At 38.3% G+C, this 20,217-nt stretch overlaps 1 protein-coding gene across 1 annotated transcript in view; it reads left to right on the top strand.

Moving 5' to 3' along the window:
* Hao1 (hydroxyacid oxidase 1) overlaps positions 1-20,217 on the top strand; it is a 55,609-nt gene that overhangs the window by 32,500 nt on the left and 2,892 nt on the right. The window contains exons 4-6 of the mRNA XM_052181490.1: positions 4,078-4,253; positions 15,288-15,379; positions 19,970-20,128. Coding sequence (XP_052037450.1) covers positions 4,078-4,253; positions 15,288-15,379; positions 19,970-20,128 — 427 coding nt within the window. The remainder of the gene's footprint in view (positions 1-4,077; positions 4,254-15,287; positions 15,380-19,969; positions 20,129-20,217) is intronic.

The following is a 20,217-nucleotide window of genomic DNA, read 5'->3' as shown; positions in this document are numbered from 1 at the left end:
CACACCGAGGCAAAAGGTGTCTGTCCACACCTGATCCCTGGAACCTGATACCTTCCACGGAAAACTGAACTTATCAGAAGGGATTAGTTAAGGATCTAGAGATGGGAGGCGATCCAGTTTCATCACATTAGACATTATATGCAACGAAGTTTTTGTTAGGGAGAGACATTCATGTCTGGCACAGGAGGAGTTGAGATGTTAAAAGGAGAGTTTGGAACCACGTGGCCCAGGGAAGCTGGACTGTCTACTGTGAGGACAGATGGGGTAAACTATTCTTGTGTAGACAAACAAAGGGACTGGGCACCCCTACACAACTTAACTTGAGCTCTCAGAAAACCATTTTGGCCTTTCTAACCCTTGCAAATATAATAGATGTGTAACATTACAAGTTATTTTTATGTGTCTGAGTGTTTTGTTGGCATGTGTATCTATACAGTGTGGTGGTGTTCCACTGAGGTCAGAAGCACACACTAGGTCCCTCGGACCTGGTGTTATAGATGGGTGTGAGATGGCATACATGTGAGATGGCATACATGCCGGGACATGGATCTTGGAAAAGCAGCCAGTGTTCTTCACAGCTAATATCATCAGCCCTCAAATTTGCAACATTCTAAATCTCTACATCTGTGGCTATTTGTTACAGCAACAACGACAAAATAGATGTAACCATATTGAGTTCATTGGATAGTAGCTTTATAATGAGATCTGCCCTGCTGTCACACTTAACATGTATATTTGAGACTCTGCCGGTTGGTTTCCCTCCTACTCTACCCTGTTGTCCCCCTTTATTTTGCACTGTACTTAACATTCCAACAAACTTGACACTTTACATGTTGATTGTTTCTGTGATGGATAGAGATTATTTACTCTCTTATTTGCTGGTATTTACTCAATATCTAAAACAGTGACAGATAATGGTAGGTGCTTGGCATGTAATTGTTTAATCAGCATATGAAACTTACTAATACATATGGGATTTCCCCAATATAAGGTAACTAGGAAAAAGTTGATCGAGACTAGAACTCCAGTCTTATGGCCTTGGTCTGTCTTTAGACCACTGGGCCACACTGAGGAGGAAGTGACCAGGGTGTGCTCTGAGCACTGTGCTGTCCAAGCACAGAAGAAAGGCTGGCTACCTGTCCTCACCTCCTGTGAACTGTGAACTTCTCTTCCTCTCTGCACTCTGATGAAACTGCAAACTTAGCTTTTATTTTGTTTGCTTTATTTTGGGAGTTTTCAGTATAGAGATGTGGCTTTATCCTTAATATTACATTATCAATATTTATAAATAATATTTTACCATCAATGTTTATTCTTAATTAGACTATTAGTTTCTTTAGACATATTTAACTTTAATAATGATTACTGTCACTTGATACTGACTTACTAAAATCAAGCCAGTTTCTATGTTAGATTAACAACTATATTAAGAGCTACTCCAGGCATAACAATTCCTTTACAAGGAAGAAAATTGATCTCTTTGCAGTATTTATCAGCTCAAGATTCTGAAAATTAAGTTCTAAATAGATATGTTAATATTTTGGTGTTGTGTTTTTCATTCCTTTCAAAATAAATAGCAGAAGGTACTTTACGGTTTAAGGATAATATATATATATGTATAAATATATATATATATACATATATATATAAATATATACACATACATATATGTATACATTATATTATTATATTATATACACATATATGTCACAATCTGAATAAAAATAGCATTCCTGGCAGTTTCTTTCAGAGCCATCAGTAAAACACTCTGTCGTGGTTCTCTGTCAAGATATCTGAAAACTTTTTCTTGGCTTCTGGCTTTGAAGAAAGTTTAGAGTAACAACAAGGCTTCATTGTGCCCTGAGATTTCTGTAAGGCAACATTCATTCAAGTGTTGATCTGCATTGCACGGTCCAAGAATAACAACAGTTATTTATATAATTTTATCCATGTTTCTGTTTTTTCCTATCCATCTCACCCTTTCACCCACCCCTGCCGAAGCACTGCTGCCTGTTTGGAGTGGGGGCAGGGACACATGCAGATTGTTTCCTTTTTTTCCATCCTTGTCTGATGATGGGATAGACTGTGCTTTATTCTCTTAACAATATTGTTTACATTTGGAGTTTAGTATCATTGATGTAATGGGGTAAGTTTCTCTCCCAAGAATATACTTATTGAACAGAAAGCTTAATTCAATTCACATTAAGGAGACCACAGAAGACCTAGGACTGTGACATACTGTATAACCCTAAGTGCTTTGACAAATGGAAAAGTTCAGGCATTTCATCAAAAACCAATAACTAGATGGGCATCAAGTATTTGGGGGATGTTTTATGTCTTTATATACATGAATCTACAGGAGTATGTTCAGTCCTACCAAGGAAACTGCTGTGATGCAATGGCTTGGTTAGGATTGTTTGGAATGGAAAGTTAATGTCCATGGGATGGTCTCTCCTCCCTAACTCCTCCATGGTTCATTTTAGTTGAAATGCCCCAAAATGTAAACTAAGTATCCACCAGTTTTGTAAGAAAGGAAGATCTACAGATGATTTGAAAATAGAATTCCTAGATCTGAACATCTGCAGACAGGAAGTTTTAGCCATGGTTCCAGGATCTTTTCTACATTCAGTGGCAAAGATGGTGGAGGGGAAAATGAGTTGGGACTAATCCAACAGTTGTGTTGTCACAACATAACTGAACTGAACAGTTCTGTTAAAGTGTGTAGGAGAGTAAGCTAAGTTCAGCTCTTCAAGAGAAGTTTTTCATATGATTAGTTTGCAAGTAAATTGAGAGATTGCAGACTGCTAAGCTGCATGAAAAGGGGTATTTGCATGTCCACATTGCCAGTCATCCATGGGGTATGATCAAAACTCCAAGCAGAGTGTACTTTGTCTTTAGCTTGGGACACTGTTCAAATATACCCAAGAAGAGCATTCTAGAGCAAGGAAAAGGATATCAAGCACAGGGATCCTCTGGTAGAGTCTTGGTTGTGAGTTAGAGAAGCACTTGGTCAACTAGATCAACAAGTTAGGCTAGGAGAAATTGACAGCTCAGCAGTAACACATCTAGGCTATGGATCCCTGAGAACAAAACAGCCATTGGCCCAGTATATTTTGAAAGGTAAAGATTGTTAGTATATAGGGATGTGTGAGCAGGAGAGGAAGACATCACAAGGGGGAATTTTGTGAAGACTGATTAAACTGTGGGCAACTGAACCACCTAATTCAGTGAGAATATTCTGGAGTCATATGCATACTACATCTCAGAGTGCATCTACCCACAGGGGCAGGAGATAACCCTTCCAGTTTGCTGGATGGTAATGAAAGTCTGGCACTTAGACATACACACACACATGAAAGAATGATGGTTGATGATCACTTGAAAGGCAGGTTATTGTCAAGATTCTCTGGAAGATCAGTTTGAGACAGTAGCTAGGCAACCAGAGAGGACAGGAGGAAACTGAGAGACACTTCCTGATCTCCATCAAAGCCCACAGCTCAACACATCTGAGCCAAGAATATATAGTTAGCAGTTAAATAATCCAGGCCAGATCCCCAATAATGTCCTGAGTTAGTTTTATTCTTGGTTACCTCATTCTGCACTTGAGTTACTATTTTCTGTATAAAACAGGAATTGTAGTGGCTCAATGCTACCTTCTAAGAGATTTTCAAAAGGAGAAATGTGCAAATATGAGTATATAGAAGGCCTTTGTAAACCATAAAGTAAATGGTTTCTATTATACTGAATTTGCATGGCTGCCTGGAAATAGCATCCAGTCTATTGTCTGTAGCTGTAAACTGAAACAGGAAACACTTGAACATGGCCACATATTAATAATCAAAACTGATTTGTCTGAATAAAACACACTTACATAGAGTAAACTTTTGGTGGCCCGTTGAAAACTCTGGATGGTCACAGTTAGAACATATTCCTACATCAAACTTACAGACAGAAAATTACAGACAACCAGTCCATAAGCGACTGAGTACATTTCAGAAAGGGGGACTTTTTTTTTTTTATTCTTCACCAAATCAGATATAAGCTCTCTCTAATTTCTATTCTATGTATCTCTTCTAGGATGAAAAACTTTGAAACCAATGATTTGGCATTTTCTCCTAAGGGGAATTTTGGAGACAACAGTGGACTTGCTGAGTATGTGGCACAAGCTATAGACCCATCTCTCAGCTGGGATGACATTAAATGGCTCAGACGATTGACATCACTGCCTATTGTTGTAAAGGGCATTTTGAGAGGTTTGTCATTTCTCTACTTTGCTGCACACTGATTTTATGATCATTTATGGATAAAAACATGGAAAAATGATGTTCTATCATTGATAGAACAAATGATGCTTCAAATTGTAAGATGTATCAGCTCCCATTTCTCTCTCAAACATTTAGGTGTGTCCATATGCCTTCATGTCATTATGTGCACTAAGTAGCACAGAGCCTTCAGAGGTCAGAGGAGGGGATCAAAGCTTAGGGAACTGGGTTACAGGCACTGTGAGCCACTATTCTTATGCAAGACTAGTCAGTATTCTTAATCACCAAGATCTCTCTGTAATCTTTCTAGTCATCCAATTCTCTCCTTTGGTTTTAGTCAATCTCTTGGTTGTGGGCCATATTCTGTAGCAGAGTTGGACTCCTACTAAATAGGAAGTAATTTTTTCCAAAATATTGGACTGCCATTGCCTTATTTTGGAGCTGTTACTGAGTCACAGAGCTTGACAGAACCTAAACAGAACATCATGAGCTCATTGCTTTATCTTAAGGCAGTAGTAGTTGATCTCAGTCCAAAGAGAAGCCCCAAAGATGGCACTGTGTCCACCAGAACATTTCAGGAGTTGTTTTTTTTTTTTTAATGGTCTTCCTTCCCATGACTAATTTTTGACTGATTTTTGAATGTGTCAGACTCTACAGAGCTTTTCTTTGGAGAATGGTAGAAGATTGTAAAATTCTGAGTTATTAAGCTATTGGTATTAAGAAATAGGAATTTGAATTTGGCATTTGCATGTATTAAAATCTACCCGGAAACTACAAAGATGAGGATCACTGGTCAGTAGTGTGTTCATCTACAGACATGTCTTCCTCCCTTTAAAAAATACTTAAAACACCTTTAAAAAGATATGGTACTAGAGAAACTACCAAAAAACAAGCTTAAAGTAAGGAGTTTGAGTAAAACTTTGTAATGAAAGTGTCTACTAAGTCTTTCCAGAACCAGGGGCCACTCCTCTCTTCTTCTTGGACATCATTTAATATGTGGATTATGTCTTGGGTATTCAAAGTTTCTAGGCTAATATCCACTTATCAGTGAGTGCATACCATGATTGATCTTTTGAGACTGGGTTGGTTACCTCACTTAGTATGATGTTCTCCAGCTCCATCAATTTGTCTAAGAATTTTATGAATTCATTGTTTCTAATGGCTGAATAGTACTCCATTGTGTAAATATACCACATTTTTTGTATCCATTCCTCCATTGAAGGACACCTGGGTTTTTTCCAGCTTCTGGCTGCTACAAATAGGGCTGCTATGAACATAGTGGAGCATGTGTCCTTAGTGCATGCTGAAGAATCCTCTGGATATATGCCCAGGAGTGTTATAACAGGGTCCTCAGGAAGTGTCAGGGACCCAGAAAAGGGGAAATCATTTGAAATGTAAATAAAAAATATATCAATAAAAAAAAGAAAGTGTCTACTAAAACCCGAGCATCTAAAGATCCAGATTGACCTTGAACACATGCCTGCATGTCCTTATGTGTACTCTATGTGCATAGAGCCTGCAGAGGTCAGAGGGCATCAGAGCTTAGGGAGCAGGGTTATCAGCACTTGCAAGCACTATAGGTGCTGCCAACCCAACCCTGTGTCTTCTGCAAGAACAGTCAGGGTTCCCTATTCAAGTCGTGTGTTCCTAGCCTAAAGCTCTGGGCATCTCATCTACTTTGATTCTGTCATCTAATTTATGTAGAAGTGAAGCTCATAAAAGTTAAAGGAATAAAATGAGTCCACTGATACTGTGGAGTAGTGGAGAAGTGTTTAAACAGAGCTCAGTGTTAATTTTTGCTTTTGAATTTTTTTAAAAAAAAGTTATATGCTTCCCTGTTGAGCACTGTTGTAACAGAATTACTGTGGATTCTACACCTCAGTGTGCATCTTGCATCACTCATTGCTTTAACTGCACTTACCTGATCAGTCAGGACTATTATTCCTAATATTCAGAGCTATAATCAACAATGGGTACCAAATGAAATTCAGCCTGGAATTTCTATGCCATTAATCCATCCACTAAGTTAGGCTTTTATTATGCTAACTCTGTGCTAACTTTTGAAATATAACAACTTGATGGCCTTGCCCAAAATTATAAATGTTTTTTACAGGAGACAGACATATGGACAAGCATTTGGAGTATAATAAATCTCACTGATGGTGAGATAGAAACTATAGAGTAGACTGCAGTAGATGTAATGAGGTATCAGGAAATTTTAAAGGTAGGCTAAATAATCACATTTCAGGGTGAAAGTTGATGGGATGAGGTTTGCAATCTTATCAGATCACCAGATTGTTCCAGACTGAAATATTAGTAGAATAAACCAGCTGCAGGTAACAACTTAGGTGACATGCACTCAAACTAAAGAGTGTAGACTTCACATTCTAATGTAAAGCATCCTAATTCATTCATGCCTTCTGCAATGGCCCTAACACCATGTGCAGTCACCATATGAAGTCTGGAGCACAGCTATTGTGTGGGCTGATTGTGTGTAAACTTAAATGATGCTAGTGAGAGACTGGACATGTGCAAGTGATTAGAAGGTTAATCCAATGGATTCTAGACTAGTTGGTTTGAATACATAAGAATGAATGAAATTTTACTCTAGTTCCCAGGTTGACTCAATTAAACAGAGGACAGATGAAGCAACAAAGTCATTTCTGAAGTATTTTCACGTAGCTGGTATCAGTTTTAGGTTCTCAACTTATATCATTCCATACAACTTTATCCTGTGGCATATTGTGCAAATCTACTAACTTAGGTTTCATAACAAGTGGTCCATTGAAAACCTCTTGCACATCTAGATTTGTAGCTTACAATCACTGTACTTAGGACTGTCCCCACTCTATCCCCCAGCAACACCACCTCTCTTCTTATCCAAATATCCTCTCTTCTTATCTTATCTGCCTCATTTGTCCAGGCTCTCACGATATTTAGCATATAATAGCTAAAGTGTTTACTAGGTAAAATGCTTAGTGAAAACAATGAGTCTATCTAATTAGAAAGAGAGCTCAAAAGACAAGATGAAGAGAGTAGGGGTGGAAAGGAAGTTATTCATACATGTAAAGTTTATACTGTCTAGTTTGTCTTTAAATGTTTATTTCAATTATTTATTAAACAAAAATCATCTCCATGACAACAAGTGTATAAAGTAACACATGTGCTCAGCCTGTACTACAGGAAAACCTAAGGCAGTTCTGAGAAGCCCAGTTCTCATCAATTCACACATTTTCACCTAGAAGTCACATGGGTGGACTAAGATCATTCCCTCCCTTCCCTTCCCTTCCCCTCTCCTCCCCTCCCCTCCCCCTCCTCCCTTCCCCTCCCCTCCCCTCCCCTCTTGTCCCCTTTCCTTCCTTTTCTGTCCTTTCCTTTTCCTTTTCTTTTTAGCAGAAGAACAGAGATTATGGTTTTGGAATGTGAAACCATGGGTAGCTGGGAAGTTCTAGAAGCATCCACTCTTACTACCATTTTGGGAGTTGCATTTTAACAAATGCAAACTGGAATGAGAGATATCATCTGTTGCTGTGGTTAAAATCTGCCCTGGGAGAACATTAACAATGTTCCAACCGTGTGCTACAGACAGGATTTTGTCTTCACTAGAACTCACGCTAACAAACAAACAGAATCTGTGAGCAAATTCATAGTGCTTTCTGGAGTTTCCTTTGTTTTTTTAAACCATTCTTTTTTTTTTTTTTTAACTTTCATTAAGACTTGTTTTGAAGAAACACTTCTCTAATTAGATTTTTTCACATACACTAGGTTAGAAAATTCTTAACTAATATTACTTCATTATCCCTGGATTATTTTCAAAAGTGCTGATACATAATACAAAATATTTTAGTTCTTAAACCTATGCAAGTTACTGAATCTCTTTATACTTGAGGTTAGCTCTATGGGATTTAAACTTGTCTTTGGTAGTTTAAATATGTAAAGCAATGTATGACATGACAGCACATGGTGTACTACCCTCTGACGATTGCCTTTCTTAAGCACTCAACTGACTTAAGGACAAAAGCACAAAATTGGAAGGCCACATCATGTTCTCTCAGGATTAGTGAAAATGTCAATGATTTGTAAATATTTTGCCAAGTCAGAACATTGTGACCCTTTAAGTAGCTTTTTGGTCTGAGTTATAAAATAAATAATTAAATTAAAACTTAAAACACAAACTCATGGGTAGGTTTCATAAGCAGTTAACAAATAAGAAACCCTTTTATCCAACCCTGTTTCTTCCTGTCTCACACACTCATAATTCTGTCATAGCAAGTCATTCTGTCACTTGCCCAACAGCCCCGCAGTGTCTAGAGAACATGGAAAATGACTCTCCATGATCTGGATGACATAATTTTTTAAAGTGTCGTTTCTTCAAATGGGAGACCCTCTCTAGTCTTATCCTGACTAAAGTATGACTTCCTTGTTTCAAAACATTCAATAAGTGAGTCTTTCCCAGTTTTCTTTACCTGGTCAGTGGAGTAGCACCCACTCAGTGGAGTAGCACCCACTCCTTTTCATCCTAAGAAATAGCAGTTCCTTTATATCAGAGGGTCCAATGTGTGCTGCATACTTTCTGAACTCCCAACTTCTTCACTCCACAAACCCATATAATGTGGATCGTTGTCTTTCCTGGGTGGTTTAAGACATTGGCCCAGAGAAGGCATTGGATTCTCTGCTCACATAGCAGATGGGTAACTTGGAGGAAAATGGGAAACTGTCCATATGTTCAGCTCTGGACTTAACCAATCTCAGTTACTTTTTTGTTTTATATACATCTGGTTTGATACCTAGACAACCAGAGGCAGCTACATCACTTAAAGATGTCTTCTTGACTACATATGTATTTTTAACATCATACTGTCCCATGTCTCCTTATGGCTGCAATGTTAAATAAGTGTGGTGGCATCTGCCAGTCACAGGTAGCTGTATAAATTAATAAAGATTAAAGTAAAACTTCAGTTACTGAGTCAGGAGGCCACATTTCAATTCTTTTCTATTTTAATTTTTAGTTAGCATGCAAGGTATAAAGTTCCATTATGGGATTTTAGAACCTAATTTGTTTGGTAAGGCCTCTATCCCAATTTTGTCCCCCACCACCCTGGCCTCCTTTGTGCCCTTGCTTGACTACCACCTTCCTCTCTGTTTACATAGTGTATGTCCTATTTCTTTCCTTCTCTTTCTCAGCTCCTTCTTTTCATGCTCTCATGCCCTTCTTTCTATTTTTGTGGCCTGAACCCACATGGGTGGTTACATATATGTGAACACTGAAGCCAGCATCTACATTTAAGAGAGAACACTTATGTCTGTCTTCGTTGGTCTACGTCACCATGCTTAGTTAATAATCATTTCAGGATCCACCCATTTTCATGAAAATCACATTATTCTTTGTGGTTGAATAAAATTCCATTGTGTATATGTACTGTGCTTTCACTATCCATTCACGAATTGATGAGCAGCTAGGTTGCTCCCACTCCTCAGCTTATGTGAATACAGTAGCAAAAAACATGGATGTGTAAGTATTGTCCTTTATTTTCTTGATGACAGTCTAGTTGACTGGAGTGAGATGGGCTTACCAAGTAATATTTCCCTGTAGGCTAAAGGTTTTGAACAACTTAAAATATGTATGCACCATTTGTGTTCTTTTGAGAAAGGTATCTTCCTTTGATTGGCTTATACTGACTCGTAGTTTTGTTTGTTTTTATAAATACATAAAAAGAATTATGTGTTTATAGTTTAAATTGTATTTTATATATATGGGTGTTTTACCTGTGTATATGTTTGTCTACTGCATGCATGCATACATGCATACATACACATACAATACCTCATGCAGAGGCAAGAAGAGGGGTCAGATCTCCTGGAACTGAAGTCATAGTGGGCACTGAGATTCCAGCCTAGGTCCTCTGGAGGAGCAGTCAGTGCTCTCAACTGTGGAGCCATCTTTCCAGCTCATGGTACTTAAAATTGTCAAATATATATATATATATATATATATATATATATATATATATATATATATATATATATATATATTAGATATCAACATGCTGCTTGAAGTACAGCTGACAAATATATTCTTCCATCAGATGGACTTTCCCTCCTTGATTAGTAGTTTACTTTGTTGCATAGTAACTAGATAATTTTATGTATCACCATTTGTAAATTCCTGGGCTTTTCCCTGTGTAATTGAAATTTAGTTCACCAAATCTTTATCTGTTCCTATATTTTGAAATAGTTTTTCTGCCTTTCTTTATAGTTTAGTGTTTCTAGTTTAACTTTTTCTTTTATCCTTTTTTCTTTTATTCTCTTTGAATTATTTTCTGCATGCAGGGTAGAATATATGGTTCTAATTTTATTCTTCTGTAGCAGATTTGCTGTATAGGCCATCGTTTCTCAAGAGTTAAATGGCTATATCTGTGTGAACATTTTCACCACCACAAGAAGTTTTACTGAAGTAGATACACACACTTAGATCCAGCTAGTCTAGGTATCTTACTGAGAAGGCCTTATGCTTATCTCCTCCCTGGGATTAAGGGTGGGCCACCAAACCCATCTGGCATTTACAAGGGTCCTGGGAACTTGACCTCTGGTACTCAGTCTTGTGTAGCAAATACTTTATATATATTTGCTCAGCCTGACTTATTAATTGCTTAAGAGGAAAAGTAGAACATAAGAAAGAGGTATGACACACTAAAACTAAAACAAAAATGAAATTATTGAGTAATTGAATAAAAATCAGGAACATTTCCCCAAATAAATAAAGTAACAATGAAAATAAGACCAATAGAACATTATAGCTAAGTAGATGTTAGATACACAGACAGGTTTAAAATGTCTGACATACTTTTTAGGTAGAAAATACACAAAGAAAGGGCAGGAAGACATTGTTAAAGGCAGATAAGGCTAAATTTTGGTGATGTAAGTCATTAGACTAAGAAAAAAAATCAAACCTTATGGCCAAAAAATAAAATGAATATAAGGTGAGAAAAATCAAGAAAAGGGTTTATTATGAAGGACTACAGGCAAGACTGTCATCTGTCTTCAGGTCAGTGATGGTTTCCATCAAATAAGGAGAGAAGTCTGTAAAGTTCTGTGGGAAAACAATTGCCCAACCTTGAGTGTGTTACAGCTTATCTAGGGAAACACACAGAGGGTTCAGTCAGGGGTTGCTGATTTGTTTCTCACTGAAGTGTTTTGGGGCAGCTATTCATGAGCATACTACAAACAAAACCATAAACCAAATGAGATCTTACATCCTTCTGTTTGTTAGAGATTTAAGGCAGAGGAAACAGAATGAAGGCCAGAGAGAAACCACTGAAGAGCAAAGCAAGAAGGCAGAGGGCTCTGGGCAGCTGTGAAGGGATAAGAGGAGGAACACAAAGGGGTTAGCTGGGATGATGGAAAGGTTTGAGACTTTGATGCAGTCACCTCATAATTACTGAAACAAAAGAAGACAAAACTATGTAAGTCATGTACCAAAGTCTGTAAGTCTAAGCAGGAGACAACAAGAAAATGCAAAGTAGGAATGGCTGATGTTGGAAGAAGCCATCTTAGTATCCCCTTTCCTCCACAAATTTAACAAATTTCTTTTAAAAAATGAAAACAATATGGCTAAAGAAATTAAATTATGAACAGATGAAGTTTTTCCTTTTTCTATCTAAAAGATTGACAGTTTTCATCTGTGCCAATAATCTGCCATAGTAAATGATACAGCAGGTATGTTGAGAGGAGTAATCCAGCAATGTCAAATGCTTAGAACTCTTAAGTTCATCAAAGGAATGCATTTAAACCAGTCACTCATATGAAAAGAAAACAGACCATTTCTCTCTATAAAATGTCCTCCGGGCTGTCAATCAGAGATTATACTTGCTAATTTTATTTCATTCTTTTAAAAGCCACTGGATATAAAAGTAATTCTTTTTTTTCTATTTTATACATATGTACCATATTTGCATAATTTCCCCTTATTCTTCTCTCTCCAAATACCCTGTGATACATTTTGCAAGTTCATGATCTCTTTTTACTTTAATTAGTAATGCAAAACACACACACACACACACACACACACACACACACACACACACAGAGACAGACAGAGAGAGAGAGAGAGAGAGAGAGAGAGAGAGAGAGAGAGAGTTTTAGTTAGGGTAACAGTTAGTTACTGCTGATATCAAACACCATGACCAAAAAGCAACTTGGGGAGTAAAGGCTTTAATTCAACTTATAGTTCTATACCACAGTTCATCAAGAAAGACAAGAGTAGAAAATAGGAGGTAGGAACTGATGCGGAGGTCATGAAGGGATGCTGCTTACTGCCTTGCTCCCTAAGTCTTGCTTACCCTGTTTTCTTACATACCCCAGAACCAGTTGTTGAGGGATGACACTACCAATAAAAGACTGGGACCTCCCACATCAATTGTCAATCAATGCCCTAGAGGTTTGGTTACATGACTATTTGATGAAGGTATTGTTTTCAACTGACATTCCTTATTTTTGTACAAAATTAGCTTTGTTCACATTGACGTAAAACTAGCCAGCACGCAGATGACATAGACATACACACATGCACTTTATAAATATATTCATAAATGTGACTTGCTGAATTCATTTAGTGTTCCTCATATACACATTCTTTTAGGGCTGACCCCTTGTTATTGTTTTACATGGCTTTTTCTGCCTTGTTTTCTAGTTTGGGGAAGATAATTCTCCAGGTCATAGCAATTCTTAAGTTTGAGTCTCAGAAGCCCTCTAGTAGTAATGATAGTCACAGCAATGATAGTATTAGGCTCAACAAAATACTATATACAATAGAAAAATTTCTCATGCTTCCAGAGGATGGGATCCAAGATGGTTAGCATAGATGGTTTCTGGTGAGGGCTTACCTCTTCTCTTTTTTCAAAGGGACAGGAAAACAGAGCTTTTTCTTATAAGGGAAATCTCTCTCTCTCTTTCTTTCTCTCTCTCTTTTTCTCTGTCTCTCTCTCTCTCTTAGTTGATGTTTTGTGAATTTCACAATATGCACCCCAATCTTACTCATGTCCCCATCCCTTTGTATCTTCCTTCTGCCCTTGCAACCTGCCTCAAAAAGAAAAAGTAAAAGAAAATAATCTTGTCATTGTGCTTCACTTTCACAACCTAATTACCCATCAGAGATTCCATCTGGAAATACTATCATATCAGACACTAAGTGTCTCAGTTTCCATTGCTCTGTGGCGATATCATGACCAAGGCAACTCTTATAAAGGACAACATTTCATTGGGGCTGGCTTGTAGGTTCAGAGGTTCAGTCCATTATCACCAAGGTAGGAGCACAACAACATCCAGGCAGATGTGGGGCTGGAGAAGCCTGAAGTTCTGCACCTTGATCCAAAGGCAGACAGGATAAGACTGGCTCTCATGAGGCTGGGAGGAGGGTCTTAAAGCCAACCCCTACAGTGACAAACCTCTTTCAACAAGGTCACACCTCCTAATTGTGCCACTTCCTGGGACAAGCATATTCAAACCACCACCCCAAGTTTTCAAAAGAATTTGGAGAGAACAGTGGTACTCAGGCCATAACATGTTGGTGTAACATCAATATGGACCCATAATTTAAAAACAATAGTATCACTATCATTCTTAAATGAGCTCAATTTTAGTATCCCATGACATATAGTGGAAAATGATGTAGCACAAAATTAAAATAATCAGAATTACAAATTGTTGTGTATCCTTTGTAATTATTCTTAATTAAGTCTGCCTTTGATCTCCATTACTGTGTTGATAGATTTGTGCATTTTCTCTATCGACCTGTTGAGCTCTTCAAAGTCTGATTTTCAAGACAACATTAAATTAGTTTTACCTAATATTACAGTTAAGAACTAACAAAATAGAGGCATCCTAGAAATAGTAGTTTAGAAAGTAAAAATTAACAATCATTTTAACGGTTTAAAAATTTAATCTATTTAAAAAGTAGATTTTAAGAAATAAATATATTTGAAGCACAATTTGTAAATTATCTTATAACTTTAATATCACGTTTATCATGCATTCCATTGAGCAAAAATGTAACTATATAATAAACATAAAAACAGTTACTGAAATTGAAACATAGGTTTGTTAAATACGGTTTGGAATAGATTCATTCATTGGTGGCTGCTTTTATACTGCTCATTCACATTCATAGAATTTTATTTTCCATTGTAGGATAATAGTTCTGCTAAATAGAAAACTGATATGATTTTATTAATTAAAAATGGCTAATATGGACTGGAGAGATGGCCCAGTGCTTACTGTTCTTCCAGAGGACTTGAGTTCAAACCTAGTACCTCAACTTCCAGAAGAGTCAACAGCACTCCCTTCCGACCTCACTGGGTTACCACACTGATGTGGGGCACATTGACTCATGCAAACACACAAACATACACATAAAAACAAACAAACAAACAAACAAACAAATCAATCTTAAAATATATATCACTAACAGTTAAAATAAGCTTTATTTAATGATGTGATGCTTGGTATATTGACCATACTCCAGAACTATTTTCTGGGCAAGGATCCATGCCCAGAAAATAGTCAGCTAATACAAATTGGATCTGATAGAGAGGGTGGAAAGGGAGACAGAAGTGAAGAAGTTGGCAGGAAGGGAGGTAAGGAAGGATTTGCGGGGAGTTGGTGAACTGAGATGAATATGACCAAAATACATTGTATGGCATTATCAAAGAACTAATAGAATATTATAAAATAAATAAATAAAGTTAACAGGAGTATGTCTTTACAATGACAAATTCCTTATTAATGATAATTTGCTATCTACTCACAGTTCTACCACATAATTACATTGCTCTAATTCTTAATTTTGGATGAAGAAACCACTACTAATATTCCACACATAATTATTGGGTGTGTTTTAATGGTGAAAATACTAAACAGAACAGGTGGGAGTGAGGTCCTCCTTCCTCCCTTTACAGGAATCCTGGAGATCTGAAGTCCGAGCCTTTTGTACAGTGGTGTTTCCATGGAATGTTGCTTTGTTTTTTTCAGGCGATGACGCCAGGGAAGCCGTTAAGCATGGTGTGGATGGAATCTTGGTGTCGAATCATGGGGCACGACAACTGGATGGGGTGCCAGCTACTGTGAGTGTCCACTGGGATTTATCCATTCTATGCATGTCTACCTTGTGTGTGTGTGTGTGTGTGTGTGTGTATGATCACTTATAGTAAAATGTGTCGTGCTATGTGATATCTCAGATTTTCTGTGATACAGAGTTATCTAAATTAGCAAATACATTTATTTTTAACTAGCCAAATGTCTATTTATAAGTGTATGAATGGAAACCTTGTTAACTAGTAAGCCAGGCAATATTCTTGTGAACATAGGTACACTTAGGTGTTATATGAGCTGAAGATGGAGAGAGAAGATTCAGATATGGCAAAACTGAAGGAAATGAAGTGGTGAAGTCTGCAGACCACTAGGATTAGAGTACAAGTCAGCAGGGAAGAGTAGTATGCATAGGTACTCAGCATTTCCAAAGCGCTGAAGAGGACAGCAAACCAAGTCTGTGCACAGTGGGATTAGCTGCCCAAGGCTTAAACTTATAAAGCTGGAGGTTGTGAGTCCTGTCTGATGTACCCTTGGTCCCACAGATGCAGAGGTTGGGGGATAGTAAATGTTGCCCACAGGTGAAAGAGGTGAACAGTGATGCCCACCTTAAAGCAGGGTGCAGAAACTGGTCACAGCTTCAAGTGAGGCTCAGGTTTATGCTCACTTGTGCACCGAGACGTAGACTTAGTGTGTGGGCTAAATTAAGTTTGTTTTCTAAGAGTAAACCATAAATCTTCTAAAATAAAATCTAACTCTATTTTAAGGGGAAAATATCTAAATGCTGTGGTCTCTTTGCTTCTGGCCAAGGATGTATGGAAACTTATCTAAAAGGGCTTTTTGAGTTGTGGTCTCTGAGACTGTTTAGGAAACAATAACTGTTCCTTTTGCAGGCTGTGTGCATGAGAGGATATACTGGGCTATGTTTTGCCTCATACTTATAGCAGATTTAAGGCCATGATAATGAGGGAATGTATGAAAGTACTCAGTCTATAGCAAATAGTGTTTTCCCCTTTGGTGGTGTATGGGCTTTGAGGTGGGCAGTCAAAGGCTTAAAAGGAGAGTATGGTCTAAGGCTCTATGCTAGCTGGCATAGAAAGTCTTACTGTCCCGCAGACTTGGTTACATCATAAGCCAGGGCACAGTATGATATCATGGGAGGAGTTTTCAAATGGGCAGCTTGGGTTTGAGTTCTTTTCTTGTCTCCAGCATATTGGAGAGAGAGAGCAGCTAGTCATTCAGATTCCTGTGCCTGAGCTTCTCCTGGGATTGTACTGATTCTATGAAGAATGTGTTTGGACTGTGCAGCTCTACCTTTCTCTACTTCATAGCATTCCCTTGTAAGGAGAAAGACTTGCTGCTTGAATTTCGGGGCTAGCAATTTAACTTCCGGTTATCTTGACACATTATTCCCTGGCTCGTTTGAGTCCTTAGAACATTCTCTTTTAAAAAAGTTTGTTTTCAGATTTGCATTTCATTTTGATGCCAATGAACCCCAAAGTACTTCAGACTTACAGATATAATGTTCTTTTCCGCTGTAAATCTCTCATCTGCCAAACACTTGCACTGAATAAGCGTTTGTGCTATTAAATTAATAACTCTAAAAATTGAGTCCTTAGGCATGTTCTGTACCATCTAAGAGGCGGGTTATTTCTTTTAAGAGGGGGTCCCTAGGGCTAGGTGTGGTGCTCAATGCTGAAATGCTTACTTAGCATAGAGGAACCCCTAAACTGAATATGCAGCATGGAGTGTCACAAAGGTCTAATATAAAATGTAAAATTATGACACTTTATATGTGTCATCCTTAAGAGGTACTTGATATATTAATTGGCTTTTGAGGTATAAAAATAAATCTGAACTTACTGGCTCAAAGAACTCCCATTTATTTATGTGCCAGTTTTCTAAGTTTGCTTTTTGGCCTGAGAATTGTGAGGGTCTGTGTTCTGGTCTTGGCTGGGCCCAGTCCTGGGTGTGTGGAGTCAGTTGCTTATGCAGTAGATGAGCCTGGCACAGGATAATCTCACTGTCTTCCATCTCCCAGTGTATCAGGTTGGTTTGTTTTCATGAAGGGGGCGGTTTCCTAAAGTGCCATTCATTTCTTGGTGATCTATACACAGAAGTAACACATTGTTAAAATTTCTCCTGCTCCATTGGGGAACGGCTAAGCACAATTCTGAACCTCACGTTGCTTTTCCTAAGATGCCTCAGGTGCATCGCACCCCTATGAACTGGAGTGAGGCAGAAATCATCAGAGCCATTTTGGGACTTGCTAAATCTCTGGGCTGATGTTTTTCTCACTGTGCTGGGTGGAACCCCTGGTGAGGTGTGGGGAATGGTTCAGGAAAGAGTCTGAGGATTGACCACAGCAGTTGGGACTATGGTCTCCTCTGCTCTAACTGCAGCAGCTCGATTAATGATCAGCTTCTTTGGCTGGGCCCTTTGAGTGTTCATCTTCAAGAGAGTAACAATGAATGCTATAGGGATGCGAAGGAAAGGCAAAAGGGAAGCATAAACAGAGCCTACCTAGTGAGCTTCTCTGCTCTATTTATTCAGTCTGCAGGGATCACTTGATTTTATGCAATGTGTGGTCAGTGAAAGTGCAGCTCTGGAAAGGGAGGGAAGTCAGAAATGCAGTGTTGGATGAGACGAGACGTACCTGTCCACAGACACAGAGACACAAACGCAGGCTCTGTTTTATAGTCCAGGATTCATATCTTAAGTGTCCTTATTAGTGTACTTTTAGGCCGGGTTAGGCACTGGAAATAACCTAAACAGACTTGATTTGTGTGACTTTGAAAATGTGTATTGAACCCAAGCTAGCTAATATTTTTCTTTGGTTCTGGTTTCAAATGGGGAAATATGCTTAATTACGGCTTGCATCATGGCTTGGAAATTGTAGCATTTATATGTTGATGTAACTTGCCTGAATGTAAAAGGGGGACTATGTATAGGTAAGGGAACGTATGTAAATGGATCCGAAGCATGTTTGGCAAGGCATGGAAGCCAAAAGGGAAAGGGGAAAATTATACTACCTGCCAAACATTTAGGGGCCACTTGCCAAGGGTTGCCTCCACTTCCTCCAAATTGTAGCTGTGTTTGGTTTTCAGCCTTTTACATAAAACTCTATTTAAGTTGAGCCACTAAACTTCTAGGAGAGAAGGAGGAAAGCCTTTGAGTGATTTCAGTACAATTATTTCTGGAAAAAAGGGCAGTTTAAGTGTGTGGTGGCTTTCATAGCATGCGTAAAAGGAGTAGGAACTTCATTTCAGATCTAAACCTTTTTGGGGACAAATGTGAATAATTTCTACAAATTTTCACCTACATCTAATGATCCAGTTGTGTCACCTACTACTGTGGCTCTAGGGGGGAAAACCCAGTGATTTAAAGTGACAATTGTCCTGTTGAATTATTCCACAACTTGGATCTTCTGATCCCGGCTTGGGACTACCCTGCTGGCTGAGATGTAAGTTTTAGGGTCAGCGGAGTGAGGCTCAGACAGCTTTCCCTCCAGAATAGTCTCCCTGGGACTCAAGCTTTGTGAAAACCAATCCTAGGGGACCTCTATCTTGTGACAAGTGGTGGAAGTACAAACCTAAGCAGAATTACTGACATCGCTTCATGTCTGTTACAGAATGGCTTCCTCTACCTTCTGTGCACATAAGTGATTGGCCAAAGTGGGTCATATCACCAAAGCCAGTGCCAAGCAGTGGGTAAACACACTATTTGAATGGGAGAAGGCTATATTGATGTGGTAGAAAGGTGATACATTTAGAGGCATCTGAAGCATCAGGAAGGACAGTATAGCAACCACCTCATCCTTGTGAAGTTCTTATATTTTCTATGATAAACTAAGTTCATTATCAATGGACGACTAAGATAGGGATTCTCAGGGTTCCCATTGTCAGATTCCTACCAAAGAGAGTACAGTGCTTTCATAGTTACCTAATGCTTATCTGGATGTAAAGTGTGTTATAAGAGGAAATCAGAGGAGCTATGCTTGCATGTTTTATATAGGACAGCTTATGACATCTAATTTTATCCATAGCTTTCTGGGAAATAACATTCAGAATAATATATACTGGTAAGAAACTTCATTTACTTTTATTAAAAAAAAAAAGGAAGTATGTAAGACCAAGCACTTTAGAATTATGCTTATCATTTTTAGTCACAGCATTTGCATTTAAATACCAGAAACAGAAAAATTAATGCTGGACTTTGAAAACATAGAAACTAGTCAGTTCCAAATTCATGTGAGTTTGTAGTTCCTAGCATTTTGTATGTCTTCTTCAGTAAGAAATGATTCCACTACCAATGTTAAACCTACTTATCTCTTTTATTTTTTATTTTTTGGTTTTTTGAGACAGGGTTTCTCTGTGTAGCCCTGGCTGTCCTGGAACTCACTCTGTAGACCAGGCTGGCTTCGAACTCAGAAATCCACCTGCTTCTACCTCCTAAGTGCTGGGATTACAGGTGTGTGCCACCACTGCCCGGTTTACTTATCTCCTTTTAACCTCTCTTAAGCTTCTTTCCTCTCAGAGACTTAGTTGGGTGGGTCTGAAATCATTGGAGGTGACAACATGCAGAGTTTTTCACACAGTGTAACATTGTCCTTCTTCTCTCCCTAGATTGATGTCCTGCCAGAGATTGTTGAGGCTGTGGAAGGGAAGGTAGAAGTCTTCCTGGATGGGGGAGTAAGGAAAGGCACTGATGTTCTCAAGGCTCTGGCCCTGGGAGCCAAGGCTGTTTTTGTGGGAAGACCCATCATCTGGGGCTTGGCTTTCCAGGTAATTAGACAAGAAAATAAATAACTAAAATAATACGATTTAATAGTGAACTAAATGCATAGAACCTGACAAGTTTATTCAATACTTTA

This window comes from Apodemus sylvaticus, chromosome 5, assembly GCF_947179515.1.
Source record: "Apodemus sylvaticus chromosome 5, mApoSyl1.1, whole genome shotgun sequence".
Classification (NCBI taxonomy): Eukaryota; Metazoa; Chordata; class Mammalia; order Rodentia; family Muridae; genus Apodemus; species Apodemus sylvaticus.
Note: the sequence above shows the minus strand (reverse complement) of the source record. Positions and strands in the feature narration are given on the sequence as shown.